This window comes from Colletotrichum costaricense (assembly GCF_030867565.1).
Source record: "Colletotrichum costaricense strain IMI 309622 chromosome Unknown Scaffold_6.1, whole genome shotgun sequence".
NCBI lineage: Eukaryota > Fungi > Ascomycota > Sordariomycetes > Glomerellales > Glomerellaceae > Colletotrichum > Colletotrichum costaricense.
The window spans coordinates 447,047-465,486 of record NW_026848235.1 but is presented as its reverse complement, the minus strand read 5'-3'; the positions used below and the strand labels follow the sequence as shown (position 1 = coordinate 465,486).

The following is an 18,440-nucleotide window of genomic DNA, read 5'->3' as shown; positions in this document are numbered from 1 at the left end:
TTTTTTATTGCTTCATGAATTGCTGTCTCATCTTTGAGCAAGAGCTTCGATTGGATACCTCTTCGAGCCTCTTGATGTTCACATGTGTACTGGCTGTCTCAATCCCTACTCCTGATGCAAGGCGGTGTTTGACGATTCTTTAGGCTTCGGTATCAGCATCCAACTGATACCTGTACCTGCAATCAGGGCTATCAGAATAGGCTGCAGCACACTGACGCCTATGCGAGATGCGATTACTCCCGTAATGACGGGAAACAAAGATCCACCAATCTGCCCGATCACAAACACGAATGAGAGGGCTGTTGGTTGCACCTCTGGTGAGAAGAGTTTGGATCCAACAGATATACCCTAGGGATAGTCAGACATCTGGGTCCTGCATCAGTAGTTGCACAACTTACCGTGGCGAACAGAGGACCAGAGAAGAATCCAAAGAAACTGATGGCCACTGAAGCAGCGATGATATTTGGCACCCTGTTTCAGACGCATTAGACTCCAGTAGTCATGAGCTTGACGGCTTTCATACTCACAACCAGAACACCAACTGAAAGGCGATGCAGAGCACCACATAAAGCAAGATCATTCTCCTTTCACCTAGGCGATAGGTAGGTTCAGCCAAAAGAAGGCGACCAAGCATGGCTCCTCCATTAAAGCCCGCCGGGACATAACCCATGGCGCCGAGATTACCACCACGAATCTCAACAAGATATTCGACAATCCATCCACTTGCTGTAATAGTCGCCCCAAGTAGGAAGAAAAAGAAGATACTGACCATCCAAAGAGATTTGGATCGTAAAGCAGTCTTCATTAGTTGGGATGCGCTCTTCTTCTCCTCTTCGTCAGTCCCTGCTTCTGGCTCAGTCGCCCTGTTCTTTTTACGTCCAAATTTGATAGTGTCTCGGAAGGCGTAGCAGGTCAGGGCAAAGTTGAGAACACCAATGGCGAGCGGGAAAATGTAGAAGAGATACCATCGAGAGGTCTTCCCAGCCGATGCAATTGGAGTCGCGACAAATGGGGCAACTAGACATCCTGCCATGTACAATGCATGGATAAAGGCCAGCCATCGATGTGCGGCCTTGGCGCTGGCTACATACGCATTTGCACCTGCATCTTGGTATGCCTGTCCGAGGCATACGAGCCAAAACGTGACGGCAAAGAATGGGAACGGAGGTCGCCATGCCCGGAGCGCATGGGCCAAGACTTGGAAGAAGGCGCCGAAAGCGAGCAGTCCGCCGAGGTCAAACTTTTGTCGGAGATGAGTGTTGGTAAGGGCAGCGAGGAACCAACCGAGAAAATTTGCTCCGTAGCTTGAATCAGGGATTAGTTTTGAAGCTAAGTTATAAGATTATGGCTTTCGCTACGCACATAATAGAAACGACTGCTGTGGTGATGCTATAGTCGCGGATCATGTAGGGAAGGAGAGGACCGACACTACCATCATTGACTCCAGAGATGAAGAAGGCGAAGCCTGAGGCTATTAGCTTTAAGAGTGTGGCATTGTCAATTTTATCGCTCTGATCAGTGTCTGTAGGGTCAACGGATCCTAAAATGTGTCCACTGCGGGGTTGCTTCGGTGCTTCGGCAAGTTCGTAAGAGTCTGACGACGTGTGCTGCTGTTGAGTGACTGTGGCCATCATGAAGCTTACAATAGTTAAGTCGAGACGGATATTCCAAGACTCCTCAGATGGAACAAGGTAGGCCATAGGATGAGGCGAGAGAGCCTTTATGGAGACCGGGCTCCAAGGCGAGGGACGGTTAATCAACGGCCCCGCCTATGCAGTTGGGTTGGTTGTTGTTCCGGAAGAGGACAATGGCTAAACTCCGGAGAGTCAATTTTAGATTATGTCACTCTACGTTGTAGGAAAACCGTCATCTCCCGGCCGGTCTCTCCACAAAACGGCGGGGCGGGCCGGAATTTCGGGCGCGCTTCCGTCCAGCTATTCCGGACTCGCCCCAATTCGATACGCAAGGCAACTAGGTGCTCCCATTGGCGTCTGGCTTCTCAACACTATCAACAGAAGGGTGGCCGAGGACTGTAAGTAGAACGAACCTGAATTCAATGGTTTCTTTGGTTTTAAAGGCGATCCAAGTATAATGACGAGTTCCAGGTCGGAAGCCTTGTGCAAACATATTTCTGAAGCGGCGAGCAAGAAAACCTTCTATCCTCAAATCATCGTACCTTAATTCGGGCTTGAGTCATGACAATATATTTCCTCCTCTACAACGGTCAGTAAGTTCTCTCGCTTAAATATGCAAACGCAATGGGCTGCCCGATTCACAAATCTTGACTTCCTCCATGTTGGCCCAAATCGTTCCTTCTTTTTTATTGATCAAAACCACCAACTGTGGACATTCCGAAACTAATTAAAAACGTGTTGAATCCATTCACTTCAAGTGGATAGAATGATTTTGAGAGCTGTAGATTCTTTGACCAACAACGACAAATACTAAATCATGATTGGAAGTCTCTGATATGAGGGCTCTCCTTTCTCAAATCGATGGATTGAAACCTAGCGCTCAACGTTTGGTGAGCCTGCAAGGCCATCGAACGCAGCGATAGTCTCTCATTTTGCTCGAACTCAAGATATGCGCATTTAACTTTTGATGTCGACTTTTTAGTCATTCGACCATGCCAATAACAACACAGAGGAACTAGAGCTTCGGTGTCGTATTGTACAAAAGGGTCCATAATGTGGGAGATGAATGACTGTATTGCCACAGAGGCTGTTGCTTGTTAATAATACTGCTCCTCACAATCTTATGTACCTGAGGTAGGTGTTCAAACCTCGCTGAGTGCCAAACGCCAGAAGCACATTGTCGCCCCTTCTCGGTCCCGGATGTTTTGTTGGCGCATCCTAGCTTCTTATGAAACTGTTCTGCAGAAAAAGGCACAGGAACAAAAGATTTGGATTTCACGGAGTAAACTTTCTAGTATCGGCAGTCCCAGCCCAATGGGCAGCCCACCACTTCATTAATTGGACTGAGACAGCTGGGGCGAGTGTGACATCCATTCCAACCACACACACACACACACACACACTATGACCGGCATGGCCAAATGTGCCGCCGAGTTCTCGAGACTCTCCTGGCGATCTTTTAAGCAAGCTTGAGAATCTTACTTCTGGAGGGGCATAGCCGGTACGTTTTAGCACTGTGATGTATTGAAGAGTAGATGATTCAGTCGGATCGGTAGTTGCATATCTAGTGTAGATTTCAAGAACGCACGTCTTGACCAGGTAGCATTGTGTGGTATACTCCTGCCGAACCCTTAGTTGAACGGAAAGTTGTCGGCGATGACTACCTTGGGGAGCTGTCGTTCATGTAGGATGCGATACACTGACGGCCGTTGACACTCGATCGTTCGCGACAGTAAGGGGGAATGGTTGTGTGAATTTCCGAATACAGAACATGTCGAGTCATATGCGAAGAAGACAAACTTCAGCCCAAGAACGGGGCGTGTGCTGCCCTTGCGGGGTTGTTCCTGTTGTTCCTGAAATAGTACGGTTTCATGCGTACCTGATCAGACGGAAAAGTCTAAAACGTCATCCGTCAAATCACAAGTAGACATATATCCCGCGTCGGAAATGCGCATACTTGCACCGGCCGAGTCCTTGATAGTATTATTTTGTCGTTTTTTTATTTTTTTCTTGAATTTAATCTCAACTATCGCGAGACGAGTTCCCACAGTATTATACCACAGAATCGGTCCTCGCCTTCCGCACAAAAACTACTTTGTGAATATTCTGTCCCAGACAGTGATTGGAGTTTTTGAATGTATAGAAACGAGTGAGATAGTATAATGAAAACATTGTATGCAGAATGTCGCCCATTAATACCCATAAGTGAGTGAGAGTACGATGGGCCAGCAGCACAAGAATTTGATCTGAGATCACCAGCCGAAATTGGACATGAGGTTTCGCCGCTTCACGAAGCTCGCTCGTCGACGTCTTTCAAATGCCGCTCCCGCCGATTTCCCTGCGGCTGCTGCTCCCTCTCCCCCAGCAGCCGCTTCCTTTGCCTTCTTAGCCTCGGGGTCGTCACCTTTTCCTTTGCCTTTGCCTTCAGGTCCACCTGCAGCTTCCTCAGCAGGCCCAGCGGCGCCCTCAGGACCGTTGTCCTTGGCCTTCTTCTTCGCCTCGGGGTCATCGTCTTTGCCTTTGCCCTTGGCTTTGCCATCTGGACCTGCTGGCGCCGTGCCGTTCACGGCCGCTCCTGGAAGAAGTGCGGCTTTGCCCTTAGCCTTCTTGTCCTTCTTGGCCTTCTTGGCTTTTCCATCTGGTCCAACGGCTTCGGTGCCGTTACCTGCGGCGCCGGGAATCGCCCCCTTGCCCTTTCCATCCTTCAGCTTCTTTGCGTCTTTGCCCTTGGCGTCCTTGCCTTTCTTTCCCTTCTTGCCCGGAGGCGCAGGTGCTGTTCCGTTGGCGGCGGCCTGGCCGGGGCCAGCAGCACCTGCTAGTTGTCCCTCAGCCTTCTTCTTGGCTTCATCTCTTGCCTTCTTTGCGTCGTCCCTTGCTTTCTTGCCGGCGTCATCCTTACCCTTGCCCTTCTTTCCTTTCTTGCCGGCAGGGTCAGTTCCATTTCCTGCGAGAGCGGGAGGAGGAGGAGGTTGAGCTGCAGCAGGTTGAGGAGGAGCCCCTACGGCCAATGGCGCAAGAGGCTCACCAGCTACAGCGGGAGCAGCCTCCGGCGGCGGTGGTGGTGCCCCCTCGGCATCAGGCGGCGGTGGAGGAGTGTTGGGGTCGGGAGCCGGTCCGCCATCGGGGGGTGGTGGTGGAGGCCCATCATCAGGAGGAGGGGGAGGTGCCTCGCCGTCTGGAGGTGGTGGTGGAGGAGCATTGGGATCGGGAGCTGGACCTCCATCAGGGGGTGGCGGGGGAGGGGCATTCGGGTCAGGAGCCGGCCCTCCCTCTGGAGGAGGTGGTGGTGGCTCTGCGTTTGGATCAGGCGGCGGCGGCGCTTCATCAGGAGGTGGTGGAGGAGGCGCGTTCGGGTCTGGAGGAGCAGCATTTGGATCGGGAGGCGGCGGCGGCGGTGCTCCGTTAGGTGGTGGTGGCGGGGGAGCACCGTTAGCCGGAGGAGGAGGTGGAGGAGCGCCATTCGCGGGAGGCGGAGGCGGAGGAGCCGCGTTTGGGTCAGGCGGTGGTGGAGGAGCACCGTTAGGCGGAGGAGGGGGAGGAGCAGCGTTTGGATCTGGAGGCGGCGGAGGTGCACCGTTCACAGGAGGAGGAGGAGGTGCTGCTCCATTTGCCGGGGGAGGAGGAGGAGGTGCCTCTCCCGCAGCCGGTGCCGGTGGTGCTGCCGGTTGGGCTTGAGGGACAGCAGGAACAGCCCCATCAGCAGCAAGAGGAGCTACATCCGGAGTCCCATCGCCTAGATAGAGTCAGTTTATGCATTTGATACCAATATGTGATGTGCATGACGAACCCTGTGCCTTATTATTACTGCCAAGAGCAGACAATACACTATCGACGTCCAACTTCTGTACAAAGTTTCTGACATTCAGGCCTCGAGCCTTTACGGAGGCAACATTCAAAGCCCGCTTTGTATCTTCCGAGGCTTCATTATTTCGTCGGGTATCGTAGTTGGCCGTTACGGCGGCGTTGAACAGCAACGCTGCCAAGGCGGCTTGGCGCCACGAGAGAGTGAAAGTCATCGAGACGTGGTTTGCTAAACAAACATAGAGACTAGGTAATTGTCGTAAAGTGGAAACTTCTGTGGCGTCAAGCCCAACAGAAAAGGAAAAGGAAAGGAAGTCCACACAGCAGACTATAAAGAGAAAAAGAATGAGATGAAAAGAAGAGGAGGCGAACGAGTAGGTTGGGGAGCAGAAGATCCGGACCGACAGAGAAGAGACGAAAGTCTCGGTTTAGATATAAAGTCGTTCGCCGACGGGGTGTGGGTGCGTGATGCTCCACTGGGCTTAGTCGGTTGAATCTGCTCTTCTCCGGACAACTGCCACCGTGATGGTTATACGACCCAGACACAACCAGACACTACTAAGTCAAGTGCAGGGGCCTGTTTGAGAAGTGCGCTGAACAAAAAAAATCGTGGGTTCCAGAATGACCGACCCAGTTGGACCGAGTGTAAGATCTAGGCTCAGGGGGCAAGGTTGAGATGTGCGAGCGAGGAGAGGGCAGCTCGCCACAGAATAGTTCGATGCCACGCTCGAAAGTCTCTCGCTTGAGGACAGGTGATAGAAACGGCGCTGTGACAGGCTACAACAAGCCTACAGGTCCAAAATTAGACTCTGAGTCGAGACGATCCGGACTCATGTATGGCCTGCATAGCGGGAGCTCGGAGGCGATCGCCAAGGCAGTACCCTTGGGAAAGCACACGGACAAGGTGAACAAGGCTCGCAGACAAGCTTATTCATGTCAACGTTGCGGCGGCCCGCGGGGATTTGCGCTCGGGTACTAACTAGTCTTAGTGAAGTTCTCCAGTCTAGTAGAAATGTGCCATGTTCTCAAACCAGTCGTGCGGGGGGGGTTGTCGACTGCCCGTGATGTTGACACACTAGAGATGTTGACTAGGTGTAGGGGAGGAAAGTGTCCGCCGCTGTTGTCGGCAGGGTTATCCCGTGCGCAGCGGGCAAGCAAGACACGAGAACCACACCATCGCAAGGATAGCGGGGATCTCGTCTTGCTGAGAAGAAGATGGATTGCCATCATTGACCGTGCAGTAGCAGCACTAGTGACAGATTCGGACTGGTGGAGGAGAATTGCTCGAGGAAGAACCGTTTCAGTTACGGGGCCATCTCTATCCGGAATGCCTTCTTCGCTGAGAGCAAATTGTGGTCCTCACAAGTGGCTGAGTGTGCTGTCACACCAAGTCGCAGATGTGTGCCAAGAGGGGTTGACATTGCACAGCAGTGAACCTGGGAGGAAAACTCAAATGCTATCGGACGACTATTTAAAAGTCGGCAAACCCGTTTCAGTTTGTTTCTTTCGGGTGTCTATACTACGCTAACAAATTTGCGCGTAGTTTTAGTGAACTCATCTTAACGCACTATCAAGCCCTCCTAGGTCACAGATCGTCTCAGACTTGGGGGGCCATGGGGCCACATGCCTGGAACAGGAACTCTGCGCAGCCGGAATACTCTGGAGTCAGGTTCGTGGGCGAGATGGACTGATTCATCCGCTTCGGTCATCTGAAAGATCAGTCTGTCAGTGTGAGTTTCCATGCAACCTCCAGTCTCCAATTCCCACTTCAAGGTTTTTGAATGATGAACGATAGACAGGCGGCGACTTCCACTGATCCGGTGTGAATTGACGCCAAGGCAACTAGACATTACCCTCGTCGGCCGTCACACATGTAGCACCCTCGACCAACCTGATGCTTGACATCTGCGAACATGTTCTCGTCATTCTTCTTCCTCAATTTTGAGCGACTCAGTGTAGATGTAGAGTGACGTTGACAAGGGAGAGGTGAGTAATCGGCCCCTACCAAAAGCCCGTGAAACACCTCGCCTACACTCAGGTGGCTCAATGTACCTTACTTATAAAGCCATGTGTCATTCTTGATTGCCCCTCCGTGATTTGAGGCAGAATGCGGTAACAACAGTATTGCTTCCCCGTAGCAATGATGGCACTTGGACCAAGCGGCAGATCACCGTTGAATGTTTGCGATGCGCAGGGAGATTGACCTTGTCCATGTTCGCGAGTTGCTCGTAGCCATAATCCTTGCTGATCTTCAGACGCACGCTGTCGAGAGTTGCCACAGCCACGATGGGATTGATGACAAAAAATCACAACCCCTACAGTCACTATTCGTTGAAGATTTCGTGATTTCTTACACAAACACAATTATCACCACAACTGCAAGTATTACCAGGAGGGTGGTAATGGGGACATCAGATGCGCAGTAAGAGCCGTTTATCATTACGACCAACAGCCAAGAGACACCCAACATCAGGCGCCAAGAAGTGCACAGATGAGAGATTTCAACCATAGAACTGCAACTAGACCCCGGATCTATCGCATGATTAGTTTCCACTCTCGTGGGTCCAACAACTTCCTACTTTTCGGCCGGGCTCGCTTGTACATCTGGTAGCCTGTAGCAAAATATGTATACAGCAGCGACAACTAACGAATCTCCATGACAACGTGGAAGTTCAAGTCACCATACAATTCAGACTCAGTACTAGTTGAATTAAAAACTCACCATGCATCGAACATAGCCATCAGCGAATAACCAAGAAACATTCACCGTTTGACATAATGTCTTAGTGCTTCGATGTCATCGATTTGCTTTATGTTCCCTATCTTTTTGGTACCTCGGAAACTATGATTCCACTTGGAAGCTCTTGTTTCTGTTCAAGAAGATGAGAGCTAAGGGAAGAAAGACAACTTTGGGCGATCCTATTGTCTCAAAGTATGTTTCTGCGTTGTACTCAATTTACAGCACTGTAGCATAGTCGCCCGAAACTTAAAACTCTGCCAATCGTATTCTGAAGGCATTAGACAGCAGTAAGTCCAGGAAGACATCTAGGGCCAGTGGCCCAGCTTGGATGATAATTGAGAGATGGCTCCCGGATTCTCCTGGCCAGAAGTTCAAAAAAGGTTCGATGCTGCGACTTACATGTTCCAGTCCTCGGCAGATGTCCTATTTGAGGACATGTGAGTAGCTGGCTGCGGACCCTCGTCATGGTCCTTTTCCGATTCCACAAGTCAAATCTGGATCAAGCCGATTGCTTTCCAGTGCCATATGTCAGCCTCGAGTTATGGCCAGGAGGTGTGTGTAACTCGCCGCTCAATACGTAAAACAGTTTATCGTTATGAGGACGAGAAAACACGACGTTGTCGGGAAACTCTTACTCGCAAGAATTACAGCATCAAATTATTCAGACAGAATTACCCTCAGACTAAGAGAGGCTGGATAGACAAAAGGGGCGGCTTTGTTTTCTGGCTCAATACAGCGATGACCGTGCATCTGTCGCCAGTGTGAACACTTGCAACGCCCTGGTCCTGCCACAGCCAACACTCCATCAGGCCTGCGATGCCGGTGTTGATGAAACCCGGTGCGAAACCCCAATTCTCCATCTGTTGCCTCCACGAGGATCCGCTCTGGCAACAGGCGGCTCGTTCTCGTTATCCAGGATATTACCCGAGTAGAACAATGAAAACACCTATTATAAGGAACTCCTTTGTTTCTTAAACACTCAAAGATGTTGCCTCTTTCCCTGTGAAGGATTGCTCTAATGTTGTGGGGGGGGGGGGGGGGTGACGAAGCTCTGAAAAAAGAGGAATGAACAACTGCTAATCAAGATTGTAAATGCATCACAATAGAGTTCTTATCTGCGCGATCACTCGCGGCCCTGAAGCTTAAAATAAATGCGGGCGAACACCATATGCTTGGATTTTGGTTTCACCTCTGCAGTGACACTGACAGGCTCACAGACGTCCGAACATCTGAAGTCAAATTACACGCAAGCATCCTTGAGATCGGGTTCATGGGCATACCTAAGACACCTTCCGCCTGGAGCTGAAGAGGCAAAAGTCTCACCATCAACCACGAAAGGTCATTTGGGGTATGCCCTGTAAGAAATGCTCTGGCATAATCCGACACGTAACGTAAGGTGCTTTTTGGTGTCGACGAAAAACCCTCCGGCCTCCGACTTTTCCCTCAGGAAGTCTCTTGCGAATCATGGTGTTGCCGTTGACGCCGTTGTTCCTGGCCCTGGTCTGAGCCAAGGAACATAAATCTGCAGAGTGTTTCCAGCCTCTGCTTTCCTGTTCAAATGCTCTAACCCATTTGATTGACACCATTGACACTAGTGTCGACTGATGTTGGGTTCAAGCCCTGCGCCAAGAGAAAGGCCATCTCGTAGATACAGATCGGCCAATTCCACAACACTAGCTTGTTGATAGCCCTTCTCGTGCTCAAAACAACTCTCACAATGTGTGTGATGACTAACAAAGACTACATGCTTGCCGGGGTCCCCCGCATTCTGCTGTTGCTCCCCCGGATTCAGGGTGGCCCCGTAAGCCCGGTTCCCCGCAATCCGGATGGCCCCCAAATTGGGTCCAAGGCTGCTTCTGCGTCGTCCAACCACCTTCGTCCCATTGTAACCATTGCAATATTGCAACAGACGCATCGTGAACAGCACCTCCAGCCACCGTGGCAGCAAGTAGCGATGGCAACGCAACAGATAAGCTCGGCGACACCCATTCCTGCGGCCGACGACGCCGCGTCTCGTCGCGCGAAGAAGAGGGAATTGGACCGACGTGCACAGCGAGCTGCCCGAGAACGGAACAAGAATCGCATTGCCTACCTAGAAGCGACTATCCAGGCTATGAGCGAGCAAGAGCAGAGCGCAAAGATCGCCAGCTTGATGAACCAGCTGTCTGACATGACGAGACAAAGAGACACCCTGTCGAAAACACTCTCCTCACTTGAGACAACCATTCAAGTCCACCGAGAAGGCGAACGTGCCGATACTTTGCAGGACCGAGCATCACAACCTGAGGCTACGGCTTCTAACTGTCAGCCGTGGCCGGGCGCTCATGAGAGTTCAAACGCTTTTGACATTGAGGTCGAAGATATGCCCTTAGACGTCTTCACCCCTGGCATCTCCGCCATAAGTTGGGGACTCCCAGTATCTGACGTAACCGGTCATACTCTTGCGACAGAGACGGAACTGGCCAACAGAGTTCCCGCTCCACCTAGCCTCGCCCTGGCAGGGAACCCTAATCTGGAATGTCTACCCGACTCCCCTCCGCCTCGACATCAAGGCGATGGTGTGATCGTGCCGGAGCCAGATAGTGCCTGTGAGTGTTTAGGATCAAGACAAGATCCTCAAAGCCCGGGTTTATCGACAACAAGTTTATGGAGATCCGCAAACGAAGCTCTTGGCGCCAGCGAAATGCTATCCAGGAGTGTTCTGGCTATGGAGGACGAGATGAGCGACGACATTCCGGTCCGCGTCATCTTAGAAGGATGGGATGCCGTCGAAAGATCAGGGAAACTACCGCCCTTGTGGAGAAGACTCCGTCAGACCGATACGCTCCAGTTCAGAAACTGCCCGGATACCGAACGGCTTGCTATCCTGAGACTCATGCACCGCCTCCTCCGATACCAAGCCGAGCCCACAGTCGAACAATGCGCCAAGTTACCAGCATGGTATCTCAGCAGGTAAGCAGGTGGATTCGGCCGATTGTTCTTGTGAAAAATGCTCTGACAAATATCTAAAGACCATCTCAATCACTACCTCACTCTTCTGCAATAGACTTCTTCGTCTGGTAAGTCCTGCTTCTGTCAATGATTGAATTTCCATCGATAAAAAGTTACTTACCTTTTCCCCGCTTCCTAAAATAGGCCAGGTGTTCGAGAGCGCTTTGTGTTTTCACAACATCAATACTGTTCGAACCTGTTCTGGGAGGTATTCGCAAGCAGCTTCCGAATCATGTGGCCTTTTGAGTTCCGCGATTGCTACCGGCGAAACATCGAGACAAGACGATACTGTGTGGCCCCAGAGTTCGAAGACAGGATCCGTGACATCAACTCCTGGACCATGTCGTCAGACTTTTTCAACCACTTCCCGGAGATGTATGCCGACATCCCAGCATATCAAGAAGTGCCCAGACTTTTAACTTGGAAAGATGCTCGAGAGAGCAGGCTACGACAAAGTGGAAGGGTCAAAGAACTAGAGGCTGGAAGCTCTCCGCGAAGTAGGAGGAATTCTGACATGGACATGCTGAGCCTGGCAACAGTACAAAACTGGCCAGCAGGTGACTTTCTACTCTCAAATCCTTCAGGCACATAAGTAGATTTCGGTGTTCCCGTTAGCCGATGTGAATTACTTAGTACACAAGAACAGTCTACCACAGACATGCGGGAACTGTACCCATAGTCGAGATTTGCCGCCCCTCGCTCACCATGAGTCCTCACCTTTCACTCGCATGTGAAGCTCATGGCATCCTTCACGTCTCCGCTTCCTTTGTACTTGATAGACTGGGGGTAAGGACACAGGTTCCGAGTCGTGTTAATACCATCCTGCGTCGTCACAGCAAACAAAGTATCTGGGGCCTTGCCAGTTTCGACCCAGTCGATGAGAACAGAGAGCGGCTCAACGGGAACGGGGCCGTACCCACCACCGCAATGTCCCGCCCCCGGCGCCAAGAACAGCCGATAGAAGCTCTTCAGAGATTCCACGCCACCCACCCTCTCTTCAAGTCTGTCCCAGAAGAGTGTCGTCCCGAGATGGGTGATGAGCGGATCACCCATGCCATGCCAAGTCAACAGCTTCCCGCCCGCTTGCTTGAACTCCGTGAGATCGAAATCATCGGATCCAAAAGGCTTCGTGTACTTTGCCACAGACTCGTTGAAGATATCCTCAAACTCTGCGAACGTGAGAGATGCGGTGTCGAGATCCGGGTCCTGTGCTACGAAATATCGCATCCATGCTTCAGCCGCGGCGAATGGCACCGGCACGGTGACACCATCAACCGTCTTCGTGTTGGCGAGGCCGGTAAAGGGCGCGCCTGGTGGATTTCCATACCACAAGAAGTTGCCTGTTGTGGTCCTTGAGCCTTCAAGTGTTTTCGCAATGACTTCGGCAAAGTCCTCCGTTATCACGACAGGTCCACCAGTATCAGTACAGTTGATGCTCTGCCCAATGAGTTGGCTGGTATCAAACTGACACTTCTCGGGCGCTGAGATGAGGCCATCTTTTGCGCCATCCTGTGGATCGCACTCCGCAATGATTGCCTTTTGGTACTCCAGGAAAACGCACTGTGGTGGTGCGGCAATGTTGCCCATGACCACCGATGGCCAAAAGTCCGCAGGGGATAATTGAGGTGTGTTGATGGCTGGGGCATTGGCCAGGACTCCATCGAAGTCATACGGATCGTATTGAGCAGCGAAGTAGCCCTGTCGTCCACCCTGGGAGCAGCCGCTGTAGTAAGAGTAGTGGGGTTTGGTACCGTAGAATGCCTTGACTGCCTCTTTGCCGATAAGTGCCATCTCATGGATGGACCGCGTGGCAAAGTTTTCGATCAATGGCTCGTTGATACTGCCGTTGGCTCTGAGAGCCCATTGACCAGAGTTTGCGTCAATCGTGTGATTCAGCGTTAGCCCGGCATCCGTCGAGCCAGCAGCAAATCCCTTGGAGACGGGACCAGCAAGGGCTGAGGCAAAGGTGCCCGCAGCAAGACCGCCACCACCAGTGGCGAGAAAGCGTCCGTTCCAGGTATCTTCAGAGGGTAGCCAAATGCTCACAAACACAACGTCGTCTGCGCCATGGTGATTGAGTGCTAGAGTAAAGTTGCAAAAGTCGAATTTCGACGTTGGGTCAGTAGGTAAAACATAGTCGCGGACCTCGTTGCTCTCGGTGACTATGACATTAAAGCCGTCAATTGGCGGTATCTCGAGTTTGTCGCAAGTCAGCGGTTGAGGATCAACACAGCCTTTGGAAGGCAGACCCAGAACCCTTTGACCTAAGATCCATGTCATCAACAAAAGCCAGACTGTCATGATGAATAGAAACACTAATGGTCAAGAGTGGATATCAACTGGGGAAGGTTCTCATTCCGACTCCTCTCGAGACAAACAGCCATCATCTTACTACCTTTATAAACCATTTCCCACACTCATTGCCCCGTAGATTTCATCAACGCAAGTGCATGCGAGGGGAAGTGCGAATGAGTTGCCTCGTGGAGCTGGGTAACACTGCAGGGATCTTACCATCTATGCCAAGCGAGCTGCCCAGTTTTCCATTCGAGCCGGAGTCTCCCAAGTCTCCCATGCACTTTCGGAAAGTGTTGGTGTGGTGCTCAGCTGCGAGAGCAAATGGTTGCGATGCAGCACCCCATACTAACCACGTAATCATACCAGCCCAAGGGCTAGATTTCTGTATTGAAGCCATCATCATTCGCGAGCCAGAATGCCGGGTCTCTTCTCCCGAGTAAAGGGATAACCAACTCTTGGCTGGCGTTGAGCTAGCGGTTGCTAAGGTGCGGTTGATGAGCGGAGGTTGAGCTACTGACACATGGTCCGAGAGTCTGCGACTCTGACTCTAGCGCCCTGACTCAGTGGCGTCGCTCCCCCTCCACTCTCATGATTGGTGTTCAGCGAATCATCAGACTGCTTATGAGACTTTGCATCTCGCAAGGCACGTTCTGGGAGTCCGGATTTGATGCTAGTTGTGCAGGAAGCGACCACGTCCCCCGCAATACCCCGGATTACCCCGCATCCAACCTTTCTCTCGGAGCTGCTAGGTGTCAAGCGAAATGGAGGCTTGCTTTGAGGCTTGCTTCGGCCTGGATTAGGCCCATGGTGGTTGATGGAAACAGGTCACCATCGCATTCTGATGGATATGTCTGTCTTGGCGATGACTCCTGGTGAAGACCCCTGCGAATACTTAAGAGAATGATCAGCATGTCTTGTACAATGGATCTCGGATTTGAGCTGTAGCAGAACTTGGGTGTCTTGCTTCATCTGCTTACAACCTCAACTCATCAGGAAAATATCAATCAGAATGGAGCAACGAAGAGCCTCTGGCGAACTTCACCAAGGAGATGAAGAGTTCGGCACTCGTACCATTGACGAAAAGACTCATGATTCAACTCACGTGGAGGATGTGAAGGGACGAGATGTCGGCCAGATCTGTGGACTCACCGAGGCCGAGCAGAAGAAAGTCATGTAAGTCACCTGACGGGTCCATCATACTTAACTAAAAAAATGCTAACTACGAACTCAGCCGTCGCATCGATATTCGTCTACTTCCGATTCTAGGCATAATGTACTCGATTTCCCTCATCGATCGAACGAATCTCGGCCTTGCCTTGGTTGCGGGCATGCAGGAAGATCTGGGGCTGGCTGTGGGAAATAGATACACTGTCATTGTGATGGTATTCTTTGTTGCATATATGTCCGTCCCTTCAAGATGTCCCAGCAGTGATCAAAGAATGCTGACGAATTCACTAGTCTCTTCGAAATACCCAGTGTACGACCCTCGTGTGTTTTCAATTGTGATGGAGACTTTAGCTGACCGCTGTAACAGAATCTCGTACTGCCAAAGGCAGGACCCGCAAACTGGCTTTCGTTCCTCGGTGTAGGCTTTGGCGTGGTCCTGATCGGAATGGGCTTCACCAAGAGCTGGGGTGCTATGGCAGTCTGTCGAGCTCTTTTGGGAATATTGGAAGCAGGCTTTCTACCAGGTACGGTCACCGTCCGTCAGGGTTTGACACCAGGTTTTGGTTGAAACAGATTTTAACCTTGGAATTCAACAGGTTGCACCTATTTGATTACTTGCTGGTATACACGCTTTGAAGTGGGGAAAAGACTTTCTGGGTTTTGGATCCTTTCTGTCCTTGCTAGCGGTTTCTCTGCAATCTTTGCATATGTCCTGACTCTTCTCCGTGGAAAGAGTGGACTGAACGGTTGGAGCTGTAAGTTGAGATCTTGGCAAGTCTTTTGAAATCGCAATATCGTGCTCATCAAATATAACAGGGATCTTCATCATCGAGGGCGCAATTACCGTGGTTGTGTGTGCTCTGGGCTGGTTCATCATCATCGACTTTCCGACACAGGCCGGCAAGTTCCTGAAGCCGGCGGAGCAAGAGTTCGTCATTGCCCGTATCAATCAAGATCGCGGCGATGCCGAGGAGGACCACATTAATCTGGCCAAGATTCTGCATCACCTCAAGGACTGGAGGCTGTACTTTTGGGCGTTCAATCTCATGGCTTCGACACTTCCTGGATACGCTTACTCCTACTTTCTCCCAATTATTCTTCGCAATGGCATGGGCTTCAGCAGCACCCAGGCGCAACTTCTTTCTGCGCCTCCTTACGTTCTAGCAGCGATCGTGGCCTACATCTCCGGCTATCTTGGAGACAGGTACAAGATTCGAGGGCCAATCATTGCAGTCCATCAAGCTTTAACTGCTGTTGGCATGTTGATCACCGTATACGGCAAAGCTAATGGTGCTCGCTACTTTGGAGCTTTCCTTGGTATGTTTGTTTGTATGAGCTGTAGGTGATTGTACAAGGTCCTATGACTAACTTTACTTCTACTTACTATAGGTATTGGGTTTCTTCAGTTTTGCGTCCCTGGCGTGCTTACCTTCCAAGCAAACAACATTACTTCACACTCAAAACGCGCAGTCTCAAGCGCAACATGTCTCATTGGAGGCGGCCTGGGTGGCATTATTGCAAGCACAGCTTTCATGTCCAAAGAAAGTCCTCACTACACTGTAAGTTAATGCATTGCCAGAATCTGTTTTGACGCATTGTTCTCTGACCATCTATTTCGAATTCTAGACCGGCATCTGGACAACTTTCGCGATCTCTATGGTGAGCATTACAATGATCATCATTATGGATGTCTACTTGTGGCGCTGCAATAAAGCAGCAAAAGCAGGGCACCGCAGGAATGAGGGCATGGAAGGCTGGCTGTATACGCTGTAATACGATACCTGAACAACTGGTTTAGCCTAACTTGATATTCTCAAACAACTTCTCGGGTATGGCGCAGCCTTATCCCGAAACCAGGTATATCTTGATTGAGCCTGGCTGTTTCTCTAGTGCCTAATGCAAGCAAGCTTGTTGTGTTCCTCTTGAGTCTTGCTCTTTATTCGGGTCTAAGGCCCGATTACAAGAGTTGTAAATGTCCTTTCAGGGCACATTGAACCTTGAGCATTATAGGCAGGTTCTCTTGCATTGTTGTCGAGTCTTTGACTGCATCATGTCGGCTTTGGTTGCCTTGAGGTTTGTTTGTCTCGATGTTCAGCTTTGTACTATACCATCTCGTTCCAGTGGTACTAAACTCAATCAAAGCACCCAACTCGGCTTCACAACGCGTATATATCCAGCGAATACTTCGGCCTTCCTCGTGTCCAAGTTTCATGTTCTCAGCGTCTCCCAAGTATCATTGTCTACATCCACAGCAAGCACGCTCGTCATACTTCTAGGATAATCGTCATAATCCGATCCACTAGCAACCCCACTACCAAAACTCCTCCTTCAACAAAATGTGTCAAGAAACCGAGATTTTGATTGTGTGTTGCACAAAGAATTGCCTCTCTGAGAAAAACGACATCCGTCTTCCACTCTTGCGTCTCACATCAACGCCAGAGCCTCTTTATCACCTCTGTGAAAAGGCAAAGGAGATGGGGTACCGCACAAATGGCACTCTGCTTGGTCTTCCTCTCATGACGATCTACCCAGATGAGTGCCCCGATGTGGCAAGCGCTAACACATTCCAGCTATGCCTTTCCCACGCCGTCTCGCGTAAGGCTTCGCAGCGCGCCGGCTTCCTCGTCCAATGCAAGGAATGTTGTAACGCAGGCCATGCCCAGAACCATACCCTCAGCGACCGTCCAGGTAACTTCCCTCAATTCAACGCCCGCCCGCGGACCTTTCCTGCTGAGTCTTCCACTGAGTCCTCAACAGAGTCTCCCCCCAAGGAGAAGTATTTTACGAGTGATTGGACCTGTTGCGCGGTTGGCGAGTGCAGTGATGACGAGCTTTGTGAGTACCGCGTGGCTGCTATCCTGTGTGGGATGTCGACGCAGTGCCAGGAGGCTGAGCAGGCCATCATTGACACATGCAACGAAGAGACAGACAAGGGGTACGATGGCGACGTCAGCGATAACTCCAACTAGTGGGATGTGTTAATGATGCGCATGGTGAGACACGATAACTCAAGGCTCGGCAGCTCTTTTGGTCTGGAATGGCGTTTTTTCTTAGGAAGTAGAAATTGAAAAAGTGGTTTGGTTTCTGGTTGTAATAGATCGTTCGTTTAGTATACATTCTCTTTATTCTCCACATATCGCGAAGCCTCGTCTTCGCGTGCTTCATAAAGTTGAAATTATTGTAACAATTTCACCAGTCAAGGCAACTAGATCTCAGGATTGACGGCACTAGCAGAGCCTGGTGGCACAGGCTGATAGCCACAGACCCTCTTACTCTTGATATCCACCATCATGTTTTTGTCGCATGTTGTAGGAGAAATGATGGCTGACTAGAGAGACAAAGAAACGTGCATTTAGTTCAACCCACTACCTAAAGCCGAAGCCATCACGGGCATGGCGCGCGGGGCAGACTTGACGTGACAGCGAACTGACGTTGTAAACAGTGGACGCGCCGAGAATGCCGATGTAGTAATGGAGAGAGTCTTAGCGACGTCAGAGCACATGGCGGTGGATGATACCCACTTGTCATGGGGGATCAGCGGCAGCGATGGGATGGCTAAGCTTTCAAGTTGGTTGGAACTTGGAGCAACGGCGTCCAGTTATGAAGTCATCGGTCTCCGTCTAATAGTGCTATCAAGGGCGGTTCCAACGCAGCATGCCTAAGATATTTCCATCACGCGGAGCCTCTAGCACACTAAAATTCGGTTGCTGCTTGGAATCCACGTCTCCCTCAGCTGCGTATTCTGGACGCATGGTTGTGCCTGTTGGTGGTGTTGCCCGTGTCAAAAAATAGAAAAGAAAATTTTCGTTGGT

General features: G+C 50.9%; 6 protein-coding genes across 6 annotated transcripts; 3 read left to right on the top strand and 3 right to left on the bottom strand.

The window, feature by feature from the left end:
• Window positions 1-105: 105 nt before the first annotated feature.
• On the bottom strand, window positions 106-1,631 carry CCOS01_06376 (uncharacterized protein; the record flags this gene model as incomplete). Its single annotated transcript, XM_060454545.1, has 4 exons — window positions 106-348; window positions 399-471; window positions 528-1,304; window positions 1,363-1,631. 4 exons carry the CDS (start codon window positions 1,629-1,631, stop codon window positions 106-108), a joined length of 1,362 nt encoding a protein of 453 aa, XP_060314245.1.
• Window positions 1,632-3,886: 2,255 nt separating this feature from the next.
• Window positions 3,887-5,650, bottom strand: CCOS01_06375 (uncharacterized protein; the record flags this gene model as incomplete). Its single annotated transcript, XM_060454544.1, has 2 exons — window positions 3,887-5,367; window positions 5,422-5,650. The coding sequence occupies 2 exons, from the start codon at window positions 5,648-5,650 to the stop codon at window positions 3,887-3,889; spliced, it is 1,710 nt and encodes a 569-aa protein (XP_060314244.1).
• Window positions 5,651-9,892: 4,242 nt separating this feature from the next.
• Window positions 9,893-11,667, top strand: CCOS01_06374 (uncharacterized protein; the record flags this gene model as incomplete). Its single annotated transcript, XM_060454543.1, has 4 exons — window positions 9,893-11,127; window positions 11,187-11,234; window positions 11,311-11,541; window positions 11,595-11,667. 4 exons carry the CDS (start codon window positions 9,893-9,895, stop codon window positions 11,665-11,667), a joined length of 1,587 nt encoding a protein of 528 aa, XP_060314243.1.
• A 219-nt stretch (window positions 11,668-11,886) lies between these two features.
• Window positions 11,887-13,864, bottom strand: CCOS01_06373 (uncharacterized protein; the record flags this gene model as incomplete). The annotated part of the gene is made up of 2 exons (XM_060454542.1): window positions 11,887-13,430; window positions 13,609-13,864. The coding sequence occupies 2 exons, from the start codon at window positions 13,862-13,864 to the stop codon at window positions 11,887-11,889; spliced, it is 1,800 nt and encodes a 599-aa protein (XP_060314242.1).
• Window positions 13,865-14,470: 606 nt separating this feature from the next.
• On the top strand, window positions 14,471-17,597 carry CCOS01_06372 (uncharacterized protein; the record flags this gene model as incomplete). The annotated part of the gene is made up of 9 exons (XM_060454541.1): window positions 14,471-14,634; window positions 14,693-14,813; window positions 15,014-15,152; window positions 15,445-15,945; window positions 16,018-16,187; window positions 16,255-16,287; window positions 16,427-16,485; window positions 16,771-16,891; window positions 17,094-17,597. The coding sequence occupies 9 exons, from the start codon at window positions 14,471-14,473 to the stop codon at window positions 17,595-17,597; spliced, it is 1,812 nt and encodes a 603-aa protein (XP_060314241.1).
• A 501-nt stretch (window positions 17,598-18,098) lies between these two features.
• Window positions 18,099-18,290, top strand: CCOS01_06371 (uncharacterized protein; the record flags this gene model as incomplete). The annotated part of the gene is made up of 1 exon (XM_060454540.1): window positions 18,099-18,290. One exon carries the CDS (start codon window positions 18,099-18,101, stop codon window positions 18,288-18,290), a length of 192 nt encoding a protein of 63 aa, XP_060314240.1.
• Window positions 18,291-18,440: the final 150 nt, after the last annotated feature.